Below are 17075 nucleotides of genomic sequence, written 5' to 3' on the forward strand. Positions count from 1 at the left end.
ACCTTGTGATTCACCCACCTCAGCCTCCCAAAGTGCTGGGATTACAGGCGTGAGCCACCGCACCCAGCATACACCATATTTTCTTTATCCACTCATCAGTTGATGGGGACTTAGGTTGATTTCATATCTTTGTACAATTATGAATTATGCTGTAATAAACATACATGTGTAGGTATCTTTTTAATATAATAACTTTTTTATTCCTTTGAACAGAATCCCAGTAGTGGGATTGCTGGATCAAATGGTAGATCTCCTTTTAGTTCTTTGAAAAATCACCATACTGTTTTTCACAGAGGTTGTACTAATTTACATTCCCATTGGTAGTGTATAAGCATTCCTTTTTCACTGCATCCATGCCTACATCTGTTGTTTTTTGACCTTTTAAAAATGGCCATTCTTACTGGGGTAAGGTAGCATCTCACTGCAGTTTTAATTTACATACGCCTAATAATTAGTGATGTTGAGCATTTTTTCATGTTTCTTGGTCACTCATATATCTTCTTTTGAGAAATATCTGTTCATGTCATTTGCCCACATTTTAATAACATTATTTCTTTTTTGTTTTGCTGATTTGTTTGAGTTCCTTGTAGATTTTGGATATTAGTCTTTTGTCAGATGTATAGTTTGCAAATATTTTCTTCCATTCTGTAGGTTGTCTATTTACTCTGTTATTTCTTTTGTCATGCAAAAGGTACTTAGTTTAATTAGGTCCCATTTATTTATGTTTCTTTCTGTTGTATTTGCTTTTGGAGTCTTTGTCATAAATTATTTTCCTATGCCTATATCCAGTGGAGTTTTTCTTAGGTTTTCTGTGAGAATTTTTACAGACTCAGATCTTAGATTTAAGTCTTTAATTCATCTGAGTTAATTTTTGTGTATGGTGAGAGATAGGGATCCAACTTCATTCTTCTACATGTGGCTATCCAATTTTCCCAGTATCATTTACTGAATACATATTTTTTTCTACTTGGTCGAAGATCAGCTGATTGTAAGTGATTGGCTTTGTTTCTGGGTTCTCTATTCTGTTCCATTGGTCTATATGCCTACTTTTATACCAGTGCCATGGTGATTTGGTAACTATAGACTGGTAGTATAACTTGAAATCCAGTCATGTGATGCCTCCAGATTGTTCTTTTTGCTAAGGATTGCTTCAGCTATTTTTTGGTTCCATATGAATTTTAGGATTGTTTTTTCTAATTCTATGAAAAATGATGTTAGTATTTTGATAGGAATTGCATTAAATTTGTAGATCGCTTTGGACAATATGATGATTTTCAAAATATTGATTCTTCCTATCCATGAGCATGGGATATTTTTCCATTGCTCTGTGTCATCTCTGATCTCTTTCATCAGTGTTTTGTGGTTCTTGTTGTAGTGATCTTTTACCTCCTTTGTTAAATATATTCCTAGGTATTTTATTTTTTGTAGCTATTGTTAATAAAACTGAGTTATTGATTTTATTCTCAGCCAGTTGTTATTGGCATACAGCAGCGCTACTGATTTGTATACATTGATTTTGTAACCTGAGACTTTATTGAATTCAGTTATCAAATGTAAGAGTCTTTTGAGGGAGTCTTTAGGGTTTCCTAGGTATACGATCATATCATTAGCAAACAGAAATAATTTGATTTCCTCTTTTCCAATTTGGATGCCCTTTATTTCTTTCTCGTGCCTGATTGCTCTGGCTAGGACTTCCAGAATGAGGATTCTTAAGGGAAAAGAAATCACTTTGCTCTCTAAGCAAAAAAACATTGACGATTGACTCAGCAAGCCTAGATGGTTCAAATCCTGCACACTCTGAAATAAGATCTGTCCCTTGAATGACTCTCGGAAAATACACTTCACACTCTTGGAATATTCTGCTGGATAACAGATCTTTCTTTACCTTGGGACTTGGGCCATGCCAGATGGTTGATGCTAAAAATGTGACTTGTGTTAGGGCTCTAGGACCATGAGATATCAATTTAACCTCTAGAGAGATGAGAGACTGAGTAAGATCAGCCATGTAGGATATTTGATGGCTACATAACTGACCCCCCAACAAAAACCCTGGACACCAGAGCTAGGTGACGTTTCCTGGTTGGCAACCCATATTGTTGCTGGAGAGTCAAGCACTGTCCATATATCTCTACCGGGCAAGGATACCTGGAAGTTTGTACCTTGTCTCTCGTGGACTCTGCCATGAATGCCTTTTACCTTTTCTGATTTTAATCTGTGTCCTCTGAAGGTAATAAACGGTAATTATGAATATAACTGCTATTCTGAGCCCTGTGAGTCCTTCCAGGGCATCACTGAGCCTGCAGATAGTCATGGGGCTCCCCAACACACGTTTTCAACAGTAAGTAATGAAGAGAGGCTATGTTGCAGGGTAGAAAAACATATCAGAACTGAATCCCCACTCTGCCATACACCTCTGGGTGATCTCATTGAGATCAGTTTATTTGTTCATCTCCTTTGAGATTTAAATATGATTCTACATTATATATTCATCCATTTTAAAATTAAATATTCATTGAATGTGCCACCTTTTTGTCACATAGTAGATGTTCAAAAAGTGGCTAAAGGTAGAAATGATTAATTGATGTGGCCAGTATGTGAGCTTCTTCACTCTATTTTAAGTTCGTTAGGTTAGGTAAGGACTCTAAATTTGGACATATGTCCCTCTACAAGTTTGTAGACAGGTAAGTTCACAGTTTGTAGTTAATAAATGAGCATTTTCATATGGTTACTTGGCTGTCATTTTCTCTTTATTATCTTGAGCCAAGTCCTCTGATTTCAAACAGTGTTTTTTTAATCAATTGTATAGTACTAGAGGCTTGGGAAAACAGCCTAGATATAAAAATCCCCGGGACAGCGCCAGAATAATATTTGGAATATAGTAAGTGTTAGCTGAACATAAACACCTAGAGGATTTTGTTCCAAACACTATTGAATAGGTATATACATTTTCTTTCTTATGCAATAACTGAAATACCAGAAAAATGAAGACTCATTCCATATATTTCATATGGAATGAAATATAATTTTTTGCCCAATTTTTAACAATGACTACTACACTGGGGGGATGCCTTTGTTGTGGGGTGAATTGTGTCCCCTCAAAAGATGTATTCAAGCTCTAATCCCTGGTACTTGTGAATGTGACCTTGTTCGGAAACAGGGTCTTTGCAGATATAATAAAACTATGATGAGGCCATACTTAATTAGAATAAGCACTAATACAATGACTGATGTCCTTATTAGAAGAGGACAACTTGGACACAGAGGGAAGATGGCCTTGTGAAGACAGAGGCAAAGATTAGAGTTATACTGCCACAAGCCCAGGAATGCTAAAGATTGCTAGCAACCACCATAAGCTGGAACAGACAAAGAAGGAGCCCTCCTTAGAGCCATCAGAGTGAGCATGATCCTGCCAACACCCTAATTCCAGACTTATGCCTCCAGAAACGTGAAATAAGTTTCTGTTGCATTACACAAAGCTACCCAGTTGTGGCAGTTTGGTACAGCGGCCCAGGCAGCCAATACACAATGCATCCCCCATTCTATCTTGTCATACATAGGTTTTTGGTCATTGTCTATTAGTGCCTTGACAGAATATAATCTGCTTCCTGGAAGGTAGAAGGAAGCGGCCAGGAAGGTGGAGGCAGAAGGAAGTGACTCACCACGGGACTTCGGCCAATGCTGCTCAGGTGGTAGAGGAGGCCTTTTGCATGGTAAATGGTTGGCTGCAGATGAGCACTGGGAGAAAGCCATTGTCTGTTCAAATCTTCCCCGCTCAGTGAGCATCTGTGGCTACAGGAACAAACAATAAGCAAAATAAATACACATTCAGAAGAAAATAACTTGAGAAAATAAAGCTCCACAAGATAAACAATTAGACTAATGAGTTCAAAACTTTCCTCTGATTTCTGCCCAATTGGCATCAATTTCAGATGTCCAGAAAGCTGTAGATCTGTCCTTTAAGCTCCAAAGTATCATAATTATTCACAACCCCCAAATGAACTAGAAACCATATTTGACTTGCTGTTGGATTATCAGAGTTTTAAGACAAAGTTGGAAAATGTAGTTCTCTATTATATACATCCATGGGGAATAAATTTAATAAATTTCTCTAGGCTATGGATTCTTCAGTTCTACAGATAATTAAGTTGTATTCAATCTATCATACTGGGTGTGTTACACATGATATTTCCAGCTGGTTCAATAACTCTGCAAGGTAGACGTTAGAGCACCCCAATGAAGAGACTGAGGCTTAAGTATGATTGAATAAATGGCTGGAGATCTAGGCCATAAGAAAGAGCTAGGTTTCCCCCCCAGGTTTATTTGCTTCTAACCCTTATTCTCTCTCTTTTATTGTGCTGCTTGACATTTACCCAGAGAATCAGAGTGCCTTTTTCGAATATATCATCATGGTATGTTAGAGCAAGAATGAGCTCAAAATCATACATTCCCTCATTTGGGGAATGATGATGTTCATATTCAAAAGTGCCAAGTTACTTTACAAAAGTGACCCAGCTGGTAGTGAGAGGATTGACCGCCATTCACAGTGAGGAAACTGAGATGCTGAGTTGTCAGGTAGAGTGATCCTAAAAACCCACAACCACCAGAGATTACCAAGGGCAGCCCCCGCACAGGACATGTTCCCAGTAGTCCTGCTAAAGTATTATTTACTCAATAGTGTCAATGAGCTAAGTGCCACAGATTGGGAGGATCAGCGCAGCATCTCCAAAACCTCCAGCACCCCTAGATCCTCCCAAGCCATCCACCATTGTCCTTCTGCACCCAAGCTCAATGGAATTACTAACAGTTCCCACTCAACTTATGGCCTCCAGAAATGTGAGATAAATTTCTGTTGTTTTAAGCTACCCAGTTTGTGGTAATGTGCAGCAACAGACCTAAGAAACCAATACACAATACATCGTCCATTCTATCTTGTCATACATAGGTTTTTGCTGGGGCTCCTCCATCCTCATGCACCCTTACCTCTTCAACATTTAGGGGATCAATCTGCAGGGGAATTTTCTCTGATTTTCCAGGCCATTGCATCCATCTCCTATTTGCTGCAATAACATCCTGAGGCCGCCTTGATCAGAGTCCTTATGAAACCATTTTGGATGGATTTTTATTTTTATGTCTCTTGACATCCCAATAAGACTAGGAGCTTCCTGGGGGCAAGGACAGTGATAGTCTCTTGGTCACCTTCAAAACTCTAATATAGTAACTCTGTCAGAGTTGATATTGGGTAAATAGTTTGGAAAGAATAAATTTACCAGCATTCATATGCATATTCAGATATGATTTCTGTTTTGTTTTGTTTCAAACACACTGTTTTCAATAAACATTGGAGGTAAAAAGAAGGTTCAGTCTTCAGTCTTCTCCTTTTACCACTTATTCATTTCCATGTTCCTGAAATTATCTTTAAATATTAGCTTCCTGCTGGCTGTCAGACCCTCTTACAACTTACTGGAAACTGAAAATCTTTAGATTAATCACTTATCCTGATTTCTCCATTAAAATATTTTGACTTGATAAATGGCAGGTCTTGTGCATGTTCCTCTCTGGCTTTTTTTGTTCTTTGCCTGCTTTTTTTCTCCCTTTCTCTTTTTAATAGCAATAACATCTAGAAATAGGGTTTATCAGTTCTGCCTGATGACCAAGGATGAAGGTAAAATATGAAGCAGATTTTCAATGCCGATAGCAACAGAAAGGAACAGGCAGCCCAGACTTGCTCTCGAGCACATTTGCTGTGTTTAAATGAATTTCTTTTCTCAAATCAAGGTACTTGCAGGCACAACATCCCAGAGGCCCAGGATTCTCTTTGACTGCTCTGTGATTTCTCTTTGCCTTGACCTGGATTCTCATCAACACTGGGGATTTGTTTTTTCCTTTGTAACACTGACTATCATGAAATTAGTTGAGGCCCTTTAAAAGCATTTCTGCTTGTATAAATGAAAATGCAAGCATTACATGTGTCCAGCAGCCAGCAATTCTGTATGAACTCTCTCTACGTCTTCTTTCCCTATGCTCCATGGAAACCAAGTTCAGGGGCAATATCTACATGGAGAAGGCTCATGTATTACCACCTTGCAGAAATACTATTTTAGATCACAATTTCCAAGAACAAAAAAAAAAGTTTTGTGCTGAAGCCAGAAACCCAAATTTGAATAAGAAGACCTAGTTCCAACTCCAAGCTGCTACCAGATATAGGATTTGAGACCTCTTTGACAGTCAGCATTCTCATGTGTGAAATAAATAAGTCAAACATCCCCCTAGGTTTATTTTGAGGATCGAATGAAATATCTATTTTAGATATCCCTATAGAGAAATACCATATACTTCTATCTCTACCTATGTCTGTGTCCATGACTATATCCACATCTGTATCTACGTCTACATCTTCATCTACATCTAAAATGCTCTAGGATGCATAGCACAACTTTGACTACATTCACTGGTTCCTTACCTCATCCTAATTTTTTTTTCTTATAAAGAATGATCAGATAGCTATATGCAGGGTGAATGGAAGGGAAAAGTGTCTTGACTAGGAACTCCAGGCAAGATGCTGTCATCAGTTTTAAGTAACAGTTTACTTGGACACATCTAAGGGTAGGGGCAGTAAGCTGAACAGAAAAGAATTTAAGAAAAACTGAAAAGAAATAATCAGTAGAAATTGCTGATTGAAATTTGGATTGTTAAACAGCGCACAAAGGAGGACCACATCTAAGATTATCTAAATATAGAGATTTGGAGAGAAATTGGGCCAATGTAAGACATACAAAAGAAAGCTCTTATTTTGGGGAAAATTTGGTTTGTTTGTTGTCTGTTTTGGAGAGGTAGAGGCAATGAATCATTCCATTTGTGTAGATAGATTGTGTGGATTTGGGAAACCCATGTGATTTTATTTGTCTTCAGGACTCTATGGTGGTTATGATTTGGAGAGTATCTCTGTGTGTGCCTAGGGTTTTGGCAGTCCCTATATGTATGCAATTGCAGGTTATTATAATATGTACAACACCTCGAGTGCTTTTCCTTTTAAAGTAAATCCATTTGCTTCCAATCTCTGAATCCATTTGACATTTTGTGTTAATAATATCAGAGATTCGAGTAGTCAGAGGAACTGTTGCTGCTCTTCCCAGGGATTTGTTTCAAGCATTTGAAGATAAAATGCACTCCATCTTCTTATCTACTGTAGCATTTCTGAAATGACAGCTGCTCCTTCTATGGGGGGAGAATTAGCAGATGGACAGCTATGACTGACTGGCAATAAATTCAGTGTCTCTAATCTGAAAAGGGGTCCTCTCTCAAATAGTTTGAAGTTCTGCTTTCTTTATAAGAATCATAAAATGGTGATTATTGCTACAGTTGGCCCTCCGTATCCATGAATATGGAGGGCCAACTGTACTAAGCCATTTTATATAAGAGACTTGAACATCCACGAATTTTGGTATCCATGGTAGTGGGTGTGGGGAAGGTGTCCTGGAACCAATAATCTGCAAATATCAAAGCACGATGTTATTTTTCCCTCCACTAAAAACTGCAAAATTAAAAGAAAAAATTATCCACTTCATTTTGTTTTTCACAAATAAAGACATTTGATCTGACTTGTCCTCCTTATTTTAAAAAGCTTTAGTTTAAATAGCTAGTTTAAGATAAAGTTTATATGCACTAAATATGCCAGATCTAGGATGCTCAGATATCCAGTTTGTCTAGGAATGTTGCATTTTTAGCTTTGAATGCTTGCATCCCAGTGACTCTCTCAACAAATGCACACCAGAAATGTGATAACCTTGCCTAGATCCTTAATTTTAGAAGGTGGTGCAGAGCTGGAATACTTGACCAAAACTAGGCTGAATTATTTTGCACTGATTGAATGTTTTTAGGCGGGACTTTCACACTCCACTGAGGCTCAGGCATCCTTATCACCTATGTTTTCCTAGATTGTTTCCCACATGCATTATCTTCCTGTTCTTTTCAGGCATTTGCAGCCAATGTCTGGAAAATTCCTAATCCTTAAAACTGAGGTTTTTTCTCCAGCCTGGGCGACAGAGCGAGACTCCGTCTCAAAAAAACAAAACAAACAAACAAACAAAAAAAACTGAGGTTTTTGTGGGGCATATCTCTTTCCTTAAGAAAAGAGAAGAAAGCTTCTGATCTCCAGAAAATATAGTCATTTTATGACGAAACAAAAGCATCTCAACTGAAGTTATCAAAGAGTCAATCAGCAGCACTAGTCCTAACTAAAGGGTCACTGAATAGAAGCCACCAGCTGCACGATATTCTGAGTAAAAGGGAACTTTAAAGGCTGGACAGTTTCAAGGACAATGATGTCACTAAAAATAATTCTTTTAACATTAATTGTGGATCTCGTTTATCTGCTGAGAACAGGGATCATCCAGAGGTTGGGAAACAAGTAATATAACCAAAGGCTTTAACAACTAGATCCTGAACTACCAGGACTCCTAAAGCCAAGAAAGGACCACAAGCAGAGAAAGAGTAAAAGTGAGTCACTTTCTAAAAACGAATCTATAGAGCTGCCTTCAGAATACAAGAGGATTAAAAAATCTCCCATCCGTCCATGACTAAAAAGTAGAGGGACAGAGTCCATCAGACTGAATAAATGATCCCAGGCTCGATAATATTAGTGCCTGTAGCACAGCAAGCTCTGGAGCCTAAAGAGAGGCAGCATGTTTGAGATTTAGGCAGCAGCTTCACCATTCACTACACATCCTAGGTGCAGAAGGCAGCCAAGGGTACAAGAGCAGAATATCTATGAAGGCAAAGAGATACATTAAAGCTTCAAGAACACGATGAACAGCATGGGGGACCATCGGCCAGACACTGCACCCAGAGCTTTCCAAATAAACATGTTTGGATGGAGAAAAGGAAAAAAGAGGAAAAAAACAAAAGACAACTTCATTTCAAAGCTACAAAACAACTAGAGTTGTCAGCGACATATTATTATGTTCAGGATATTTTTTGTCACGCAAAATGCTCAGGAGAGTCAATAATCCAGAGAGCAAGGGAAGATAAGAGATCTAACACAGGTGTTCCTACACACCTCCAGAAACCCAGGAACGGGTTACCAGAGGTATGATCACCCCAGAGCCCAGAAATGGGAAAGCCAAAATCTTTAAAGATAGGCCAGAAGAACTGACCTGGGTTCAATTGTCATCTTTGTGAAAGAAATTACCCATAGTTAACATTTGAACTTTGGTAGGTCTAAATATAAAATAGTTGTTCTTTATGTCCTTGTTCCTCCAAGGGTAGTCACAAAGGAGGGGCAGCAACATTACCTGGCAGCCTGTTAGATATATAGAAACTCTAGTCCCAACCCTGAGCCTGCATTTTAACAAAATCCTAACAGACTGTGTATGCACATTAAGTGAAAGAAGCAGTGCTTTCTACTAGACTGTAAGGAAAGAAAGAAAATTAACATTTACAAAGGAATTATTACTTTATAAAGGGATTTATTGCCACCATGCTTCCAGGAACTAGAACACATATTTAGGATTTTTAGCATCTCATTTGGAGCAGAGCCAGTTCCAAAAGCTTGGAGACACCCCTACTTACATACTTGCCCACCCCATTTTTCCCACCGTTGTGTTAGTCTCTTACATATTTTAATTTGAACATCAATAGAGAAGATTAAAATGTGGTTTTTACTTCTAAGTTATTTTCACAAGTCTGATTTCATAATATCATTTGAAAGATCACAAGACCAGGACAACTTCAGCTGAAATCAGCTCAGACCAGATTAAGCGATGAGCCAGATTAGCTGCAAGTATAGAGAGAGCCCTACAGCATCACTAGCATCAATCAAGAGCACGTGATCAGTTAATTCACATTTCTTTTAGTTTTTTTTTTTTTTTTTTTTTTTGGAATGGAATTTCACTCTTGTTGCCCAGGCTGGAACACCATCCCGGCTCACTGCAACCTCCGCCTCCTAGGTTCAAGTGATTCTCCTGCGTTAGCACCCAGAGTAGCTGGGATTACAGGCATGTGCCGCCACATCCGGCTAATTTTTTGTATTTTTAGTAGAGACGGGGTTTTGCCATGTTGGTCGGGCCAGTCTGGAACTCCTGACCTCAGGTGATCCGCGCACCTCGGCCTCCCAAAGTGTTAGGATTACAGGTATCAGCCACCGCGACGGGCCAGTTAATTCACATTTCTACACAGCACTTGTTCCCACATACAACTGACTCAATGAAAATAAGTATTACTCCCTATGAAACAGCCCTCTAAGTTGAAAGTTTCTTTCTTTTTTTTCTTTCTTTTTTTTTTTTTTTTTGAGACGGAGTCTCGCTCTGTCGACCAGGCTGGAGTGCAGTGGCCGGATCTCAGCTCACTGCAAGCTCCGCCTCCCGGGTTTACAACATTCTCCTGCCTCAGCCTCCCGAGTAGCTGGGACTACAGGCGCCCACAACCTCGCCCGGCTAGCGAAAGTTTCTAAAGCTATGTCACCAGACTGTGAAAGAAAAATACATCTCGGGACCCCAAGATCATTAAGCCAAAGGGAAAAGTCAAGCTGGGAACTAATTATTACTTTTATAATAATTAAAGCAAATAGAAACCTTTGAAAAATTCCATACCCACTCCTGATAAAGGCAATCAAGAAAATAAGAATTGATAGATACTGTGTGTGTATGTCTATATATACACACACACGCACACACGCATACATTCCTAAAGCCAGGAATTCTAAGTCTTAAAGGAAGAATTTTATTTAATGGAGAAACTCCAGAGGAATTTCCACTAAGAGCAGGCACAAGGTAATGAGGATCACTCTCTTCACAACTCTTCAACGTATGATTAGAAGTATTACCCAATGAACCTAGACAAGAGGCATCATTCAGAAGAATGCAAATCAGTAAAGAAGATGTGAAACCATGTGTACTTGCAGATAACATTACAGCATACCTAGAAAACCAACTATTAACTCAAACAGTAAAGGAATTCAGTGAAGTAGCAGGATACAATATTAGCATACAAAAGTAAATTTCCATATAGGAGAGTAGTTGAATAATTTGGTGCAGTCACAAAATGAGGTATTATGCAACTATGTAAAAAAAGAGGAAAATCCCAATGAGATGATATGGAGTGGTAATTTTTAGGATATGGAGTTAAATGATAAAATTGAATGAAATACAACTTTTAAAAATAAAAATATACAGTTAAGGGATAACATAGCATAACTAAGAATGAAGGAAATGAACAATATACATGCATTTATTCCTTTGTGCAAAAAATACAAGAAAGATAAATCAGAAACTAATAAGACTGATTGCCTAATGAAGGCTGGTGGACATGGGGTATAACACATAGAGAATAGGTAACTGGGAATGGGGTAAGAAGATTGAGGGGCAAGTGACATTTCCCTGAACACACCTTTTTATCTAATTTCAACTTTTAGAACCAAGTTAACATTTCACATATTCATATCAATCAATAAATAAATATAATCAAACACAGGAGCCATGGAGAAAACCCAAATGGGTTACAAACATTTATAAATAAACTCTGCCACAAATGACTAACACTAAAGGAAGTAAGAAGAAAAGAACTGAACTGAGTAACTTTAGAAAATAAAATTTTGGCTTTAAATGATAAAGCTAAGGACAAAAAGAATGATACACGAATTTGTTTTTCATAGCAGTATACAATTCTGAGCTAGCAATTCTAAAACTACTTTATGTGTATTCTAGGATTGAATAAATAAGTAAATCAATTATGAATAAAAACAACCAGGTTTCTCATAGTTACAGAAAGGAATTACAAATAAAGAATTAACACTGTGATGTTGTACTGCAATCAGAGGTATCAGCATGAACTATGATTTTATATTTACAGACAGATGGATAAAGAAATAGATGTGTGTGTGTATTCAAACATCTATTTCCTAGCTCTGTCTACTAGAAGAACCAAGAAATACTAACACCCTATTAGCAAGAAACATATCTAGTTCCCAGATATCAGGTTCTAAATACCATTAGTCAATAAAAGAAATTAGGGCTGCTTGAAGAAATGCCTGGTTTCAGAGGTGGGGCAGAAGAAAAGAATATCCGTCTAGAACAGAATATGTAATGGTGCCCAAAAGTAAGGAAGTATTTTTAAATAATGGGGACATGTTGAAATGATGCAGAGATCAATTCTAAGGGAACCACAATGGCAAAATTCAGTAAGATTTGACCACAAACAATAGTACTATGTTATAACCCATAGAATAAATTAAATATTCATAAATTCATAGTGATATAAATAAATAAGTAGGGAAGACGAAGCAGCTCTTAATTTTAGTAGAATTCCAATTAGTACATAGAGAAGTAGATTTATAAATTTAGAGAAAAATTTAAAAAACTTATCATTTGACGAACATCACAGTAATAATTGATACAAGCAACAATCAGCAATGTAGCTAAAGTTAGTGGGTAAAAGTGTGATGAGCAATGGAAGATTTACATAGACTCAGAGTATCTCCCCACAAGACACTTACTATTCCCAAAGGGAATAATAGTAACTTTATGATGGAGAAGTCTGGAAGACACCACTTTATTCAAATGATCAAAGTTAATACCACCATTTGTGAGGCGTATCAACATCACACACCCCTGATATGATACAACTGAGAAGGGTACAACATCACCTGTGTGACAACCTTGCCAGAAATACAAAGTCACTATTTAATAATGAGGAAACATGAGACAAACCCAATTCAAGGGATATTCTATAACTCACCAGTACTCTTCAAAAAAGTCAAGATAAACAGAAAAAAAAACCCTGAGGAACAATTTTAGATTAGAGGAGATTGAGAAGACACAACTACTAAATGCAATATATGATCCTGAAAAAACAGCATTATTGGAATGATTGGTTAAATCTGAATAATGTATGTAATTAATACTAGTGTATTAATGTTAATTTCCAGGTTTTAATCATTATCTTACAGATATGTAAAATGTTAGCATTTAGGTAAGCTGGGTGAAAGATATACAGGAATATTTTTATACTATTATTATAACTTATTTGACAGATATAAATTATTTCAAAATAAATACTTAAAAGAGTTTCAAAAGTTATAATTTGAAAAAAGGAAAAAATCTATAATTTATAAAAAATAAGAATTAGAAAAACTAAAAAACCAAGTAATAATAAATGTGGTTAAAAATATTAGTTTTTGTAAATAAAACCTAGTGTAGAAAGAACACAAACATGAATAAATAAGACAAATAATGCCTTTAGAAAATGTAAAATTAAAAACTTTGTTTCCCAATTCTTTTTCTTTTATTTTTAATTTTTAATTTATTGTATTATTATACTTTTAAGTTGTGGGGTACATATTTGCATAACGTTATGCGGGTTTTGTTACATATATGTATACTTGTGCCATGTTGGTCTACCTGCACCATCAACTCAAACCATTTACATCAAATTATAACTCCATTGCAATCCTCCCCTCCCCTCCCCATGATAGGCCCCAGTGTGTGATGTTCCCTTCTGAGTCAAGTGATCCTCTCTTGTTCAGTTCCACCTATGGTGAGAACATCGATTGTTTGGTTTCTGTTCTTGTGATGGTTGCTAAGAATGATGGTTTCCAACTGCATCATATATCTACAAAGGATACAAAATTCATCCTTTTTATAACACATAATTATTCCATGGTGTATATGTGCCATTTTATATCAGTCTCACTTTGATAGACATTTGGGTTGATTCAAGTCTTTTGCTAAGCCTGTGAATAATTACTTTGCAATAAACACTCATTGTGCATGTGTCTTCTGCCTTGTATTTATAATCCTTTTGGGTATATCCCCAGTAATGGGATATGGCTGGGTCATATATAATTTCTAGTTTAGATCCTTGAGGAATCGCCATACTGTTTTTCCATAATGGTTATTAGTTTACAATCCCACAACAAAAGTGTAAAGTGTTCCCTATTTCTCACATCCTCTCCAACTTACCAAACTGTTTTCCTGACTTTTTAATGGTATACCATTCTAACTTTATTGTAGAGATGGTATCTCATTGTGGTTTTTGATTTGCATTTCTCTGATGGCTGGTGATGATAGGCATTTTTCATATGTCTGTTGGCTGCCATGAATGTCTTCTTTTGAAATGTCTAATTTCATATCCTTTGCCACTTTTTGAGACAGGTTGTTTGTTTTTCTTGTAAATTTGTTTGAGTTCTTTTGTATGTAGGTTCTGGATATTAGCCCTTTGTCAGATGAGTGGGTAAAATTTTCTCCCATTCTGTAGGTTGCCTGTTCACTCTGATATGGTAGTTTCTTTGCTGTGCAAGCTCTTTGATTTAATTAGATCCCATTTGTCATTTGCTTTTGCTGCCGTTGGCACAGTGTTTTAGACATGAAGTCTTTGCCCATACCTATGTCATCACAAGTCGACTCTACCTAGGTTTTCCTCTAGGATTTTTATGGTATTAGGTCTAACATTTAAATCTCTAATCATCTTGGATTAATTTTCGTATAAGGAGTAGGAAAGGTTTCAACTTTTACTTATATGGCTAGCCAATTTTCCCAGCACCATTTTATTAAATAGAAGTCTTTCCCCATTTCTTGTTTTCTCAGGTTTGTCAAAAGATCAGATGGCTGTAGATGTGTGTGGTATTATTTCTGGGGACTCTGTTCTGTTCCATTGGTCTATATCTGTTTTGTTTTTGAGTATTTTCATGCTGTTTTACTGATTTACTGCTGTCTTGTAGTATCAGTTTGTAAATCCAGTGTGTGATGCCTCCAACTTTGATTTAACTTTTGACTTGGATTGTCTTGGGGAAATGCAGGCTCTTTTTGGTTCTATGAACTTTCAAAGCTTAGTTTTCCAATTCTTGAAGAAACTCATTGGTGTGATGGGGATGGCATTGAATCTATAAATTACACCTTGGGCAGTATGGCCATTTTCACGCGATATTGATTCTTCCTATCCATGGCAGGCATGTGTTCTTCCATTTGTTTGTGTCTCTTTTTATTTCACTGTGAGCAGTGGTTTTGTAGTTCCTTGAAGGGTCTTACATCCCTTGTAGCTGGATTCCCTAGAACATTTTATTGGCTTTTCTTCTTTGAAGCAAGAAATTGGCAGATGGAAGTTCATTCATGATTTGGCTCTGTGTTTGTCCAGGTTATTGGTGTATAGAACTCTTTGTGATTTTTGCACATTAATTTGTATCCTGAGACTGCTGGAAGTGCTTATCAACCTAGGAGATTTTGGGCTGAGACCAAATGGGGTTTCTAAATATACAATCATGTCATGTAAGAGGGACAATTTGACTTCTTCTTTTTCTAACTGAATACCCCTGATTTCTTTCTCTTGCCCCTATTGCCCTAGCCAGAACTTCCAACACTATGTTGTTAGGAGCTGGTGAGGGCATCCTGTCTTATTGATTTTTCAAAGGGAATTTTCCAGTTTTTACATTCAGTATGATATTGGCTGTGGTTGTCATAAATAGCTCTTATTATTTTGAAATTACGTTCCATCAATACCCGAATTTATTGGTATTTTTAGCATGAAGGGCTGTTGAATTTTGTCAAAAGCCTTTTCTGCATCTATTGAGATAATCGTGTGTGGTTCTTGTCTTTGGTTCTGTTTATATGGATTATACTTGTGATTTGCGAATGTTGAACCAGCCTTGCGTCCCCAGGATGAAGCCCTTGATCATGGTGGATAAACTTTTGATGTGTTGTTGAATCCGAGTTTGCAGTATTTATTGAGATTTTTGTCGATGTTCATCAGGGATATTGGTCCCAAAATTCTCTTTTTGTTGTCTCTGCCAGGCTTTGTTATCAGGATGATGTTTTGGCCTCTCATAAAATGGTGGGGAGGATTCCCTCTTTTTCTATTGATTGGAATGGACGTTCAGAAAGAATTGGTACCAACTCTCCTTGCTACCTCTGGTAAGAATTCAGCATGAATCCCACATCCTGGTCTGGACTTTTTGGTTGGTAGGCTATTGTTATTGCCTCAATTTCAGAGCCTACTATTGGTCTATTCAGGATTCCAACTTCTTCCTGGTTTAGTCTTGGAAAGTGTAAGTGTCCAGGAAATTGTATCCATTTCTTCTAGGTTTTTCCAGTTTGACTTTAAATGAGGATGTTTATAGTATTCTCCAATGGTAGTTTGTATTTCTGTGGGGTCAGTGTGTCTCCCCTTTATCATTTTAATTCGTCGATTTGATTCTTCTCTTTTCTTCTTTATTAGTCTTGCTAGTGGTCTGTCAATTTTGTTGATCTTTTCAAAAATAACTCCTGGATTATTGATTTTTGGGGGTTTTTGTGTCTCTATCTCCTTCCAGTTCTGCTCTGATCTTAGTTATTTCTTTACCTTCTGCTAGCTTTGGAATGTGTTTGCTCTTGCTTCTCCAAGTTCTTTTAATTGATGTTAGAGTGTCAATTTTGATCTTTCTGCTTCTCTTGTAGGCATTTGAATTGCTATAAATTTCCCTCACACACTGCTTTTAAATGTGTCCCAGAATTCTGGTATCTTTGTTATATTGGTTTCAAAAGAACATCTTCCATTTCTTTCTTTCATTTGTTGAGTAACACTTAGTAGTCATTCAGGAGCAGGTTTATTCGGATTTCCCGTAGTTGGTGGCGGTTTTTGATTGAGTTTCTTAGTCACAGTTCTAGTTTGATTGCACTGTGGTCTGAGAGACGGTTTGTTACTCAATTTCTGTTCTTGTATGGCCATTTGCAAGGTGCTTTTACTTCCAATTATGGTCAATTTTTGGAGTAAGTACGTGTGGTGCTGAAGAATGTATATTCTGACGATTTGGGTGGAGAAGTTCTATAGATGTCTATTAGGTCTGCTTGCTGCAGAGAATGGAGTTCAATTCCTGGATATCCTTGATACTTTCTGTCTTGTTGATCTGTCTAATGTTGACAGTGGAGTGTTGAAGTCTCCCATTATTGTGTATGAGTCTAAGTCTCTTTATTAGAATCTCTAAGGACTTGCTTTATGAATCTAGGTGCTCTACTTCTTGGGTGCATATATTTAGGATAGTTAGCTCTTCTGTTGGGTGATCCCTTTTACCATTATGTAGCCAATACTTCTTTGTCTCTTTTGATCTTTGATGG

The 17075-nt window shown here is 37.1% G+C and overlaps 1 protein-coding gene across 1 annotated transcript in view; it reads right to left on the bottom strand.

The window, feature by feature from the left end:
- The window catches only part of AGBL1 (ATP/GTP binding protein like 1), an 803745-nt gene that overhangs the window by 337611 nt on the left and 449059 nt on the right, over nt 1-17075 (bottom strand). The window contains exon 19 of the mRNA XM_031669203.1: nt 3660-3789. Coding sequence (XP_031525063.1) covers nt 3660-3789 — 130 coding nt within the window. The remainder of the gene's footprint in view (nt 1-3659; nt 3790-17075) is intronic.

Source organism: Papio anubis, chromosome 7, assembly GCF_008728515.1.
Source record: "Papio anubis isolate 15944 chromosome 7, Panubis1.0, whole genome shotgun sequence".
Taxonomy (NCBI): Eukaryota; Metazoa; Chordata; class Mammalia; order Primates; family Cercopithecidae; genus Papio; species Papio anubis.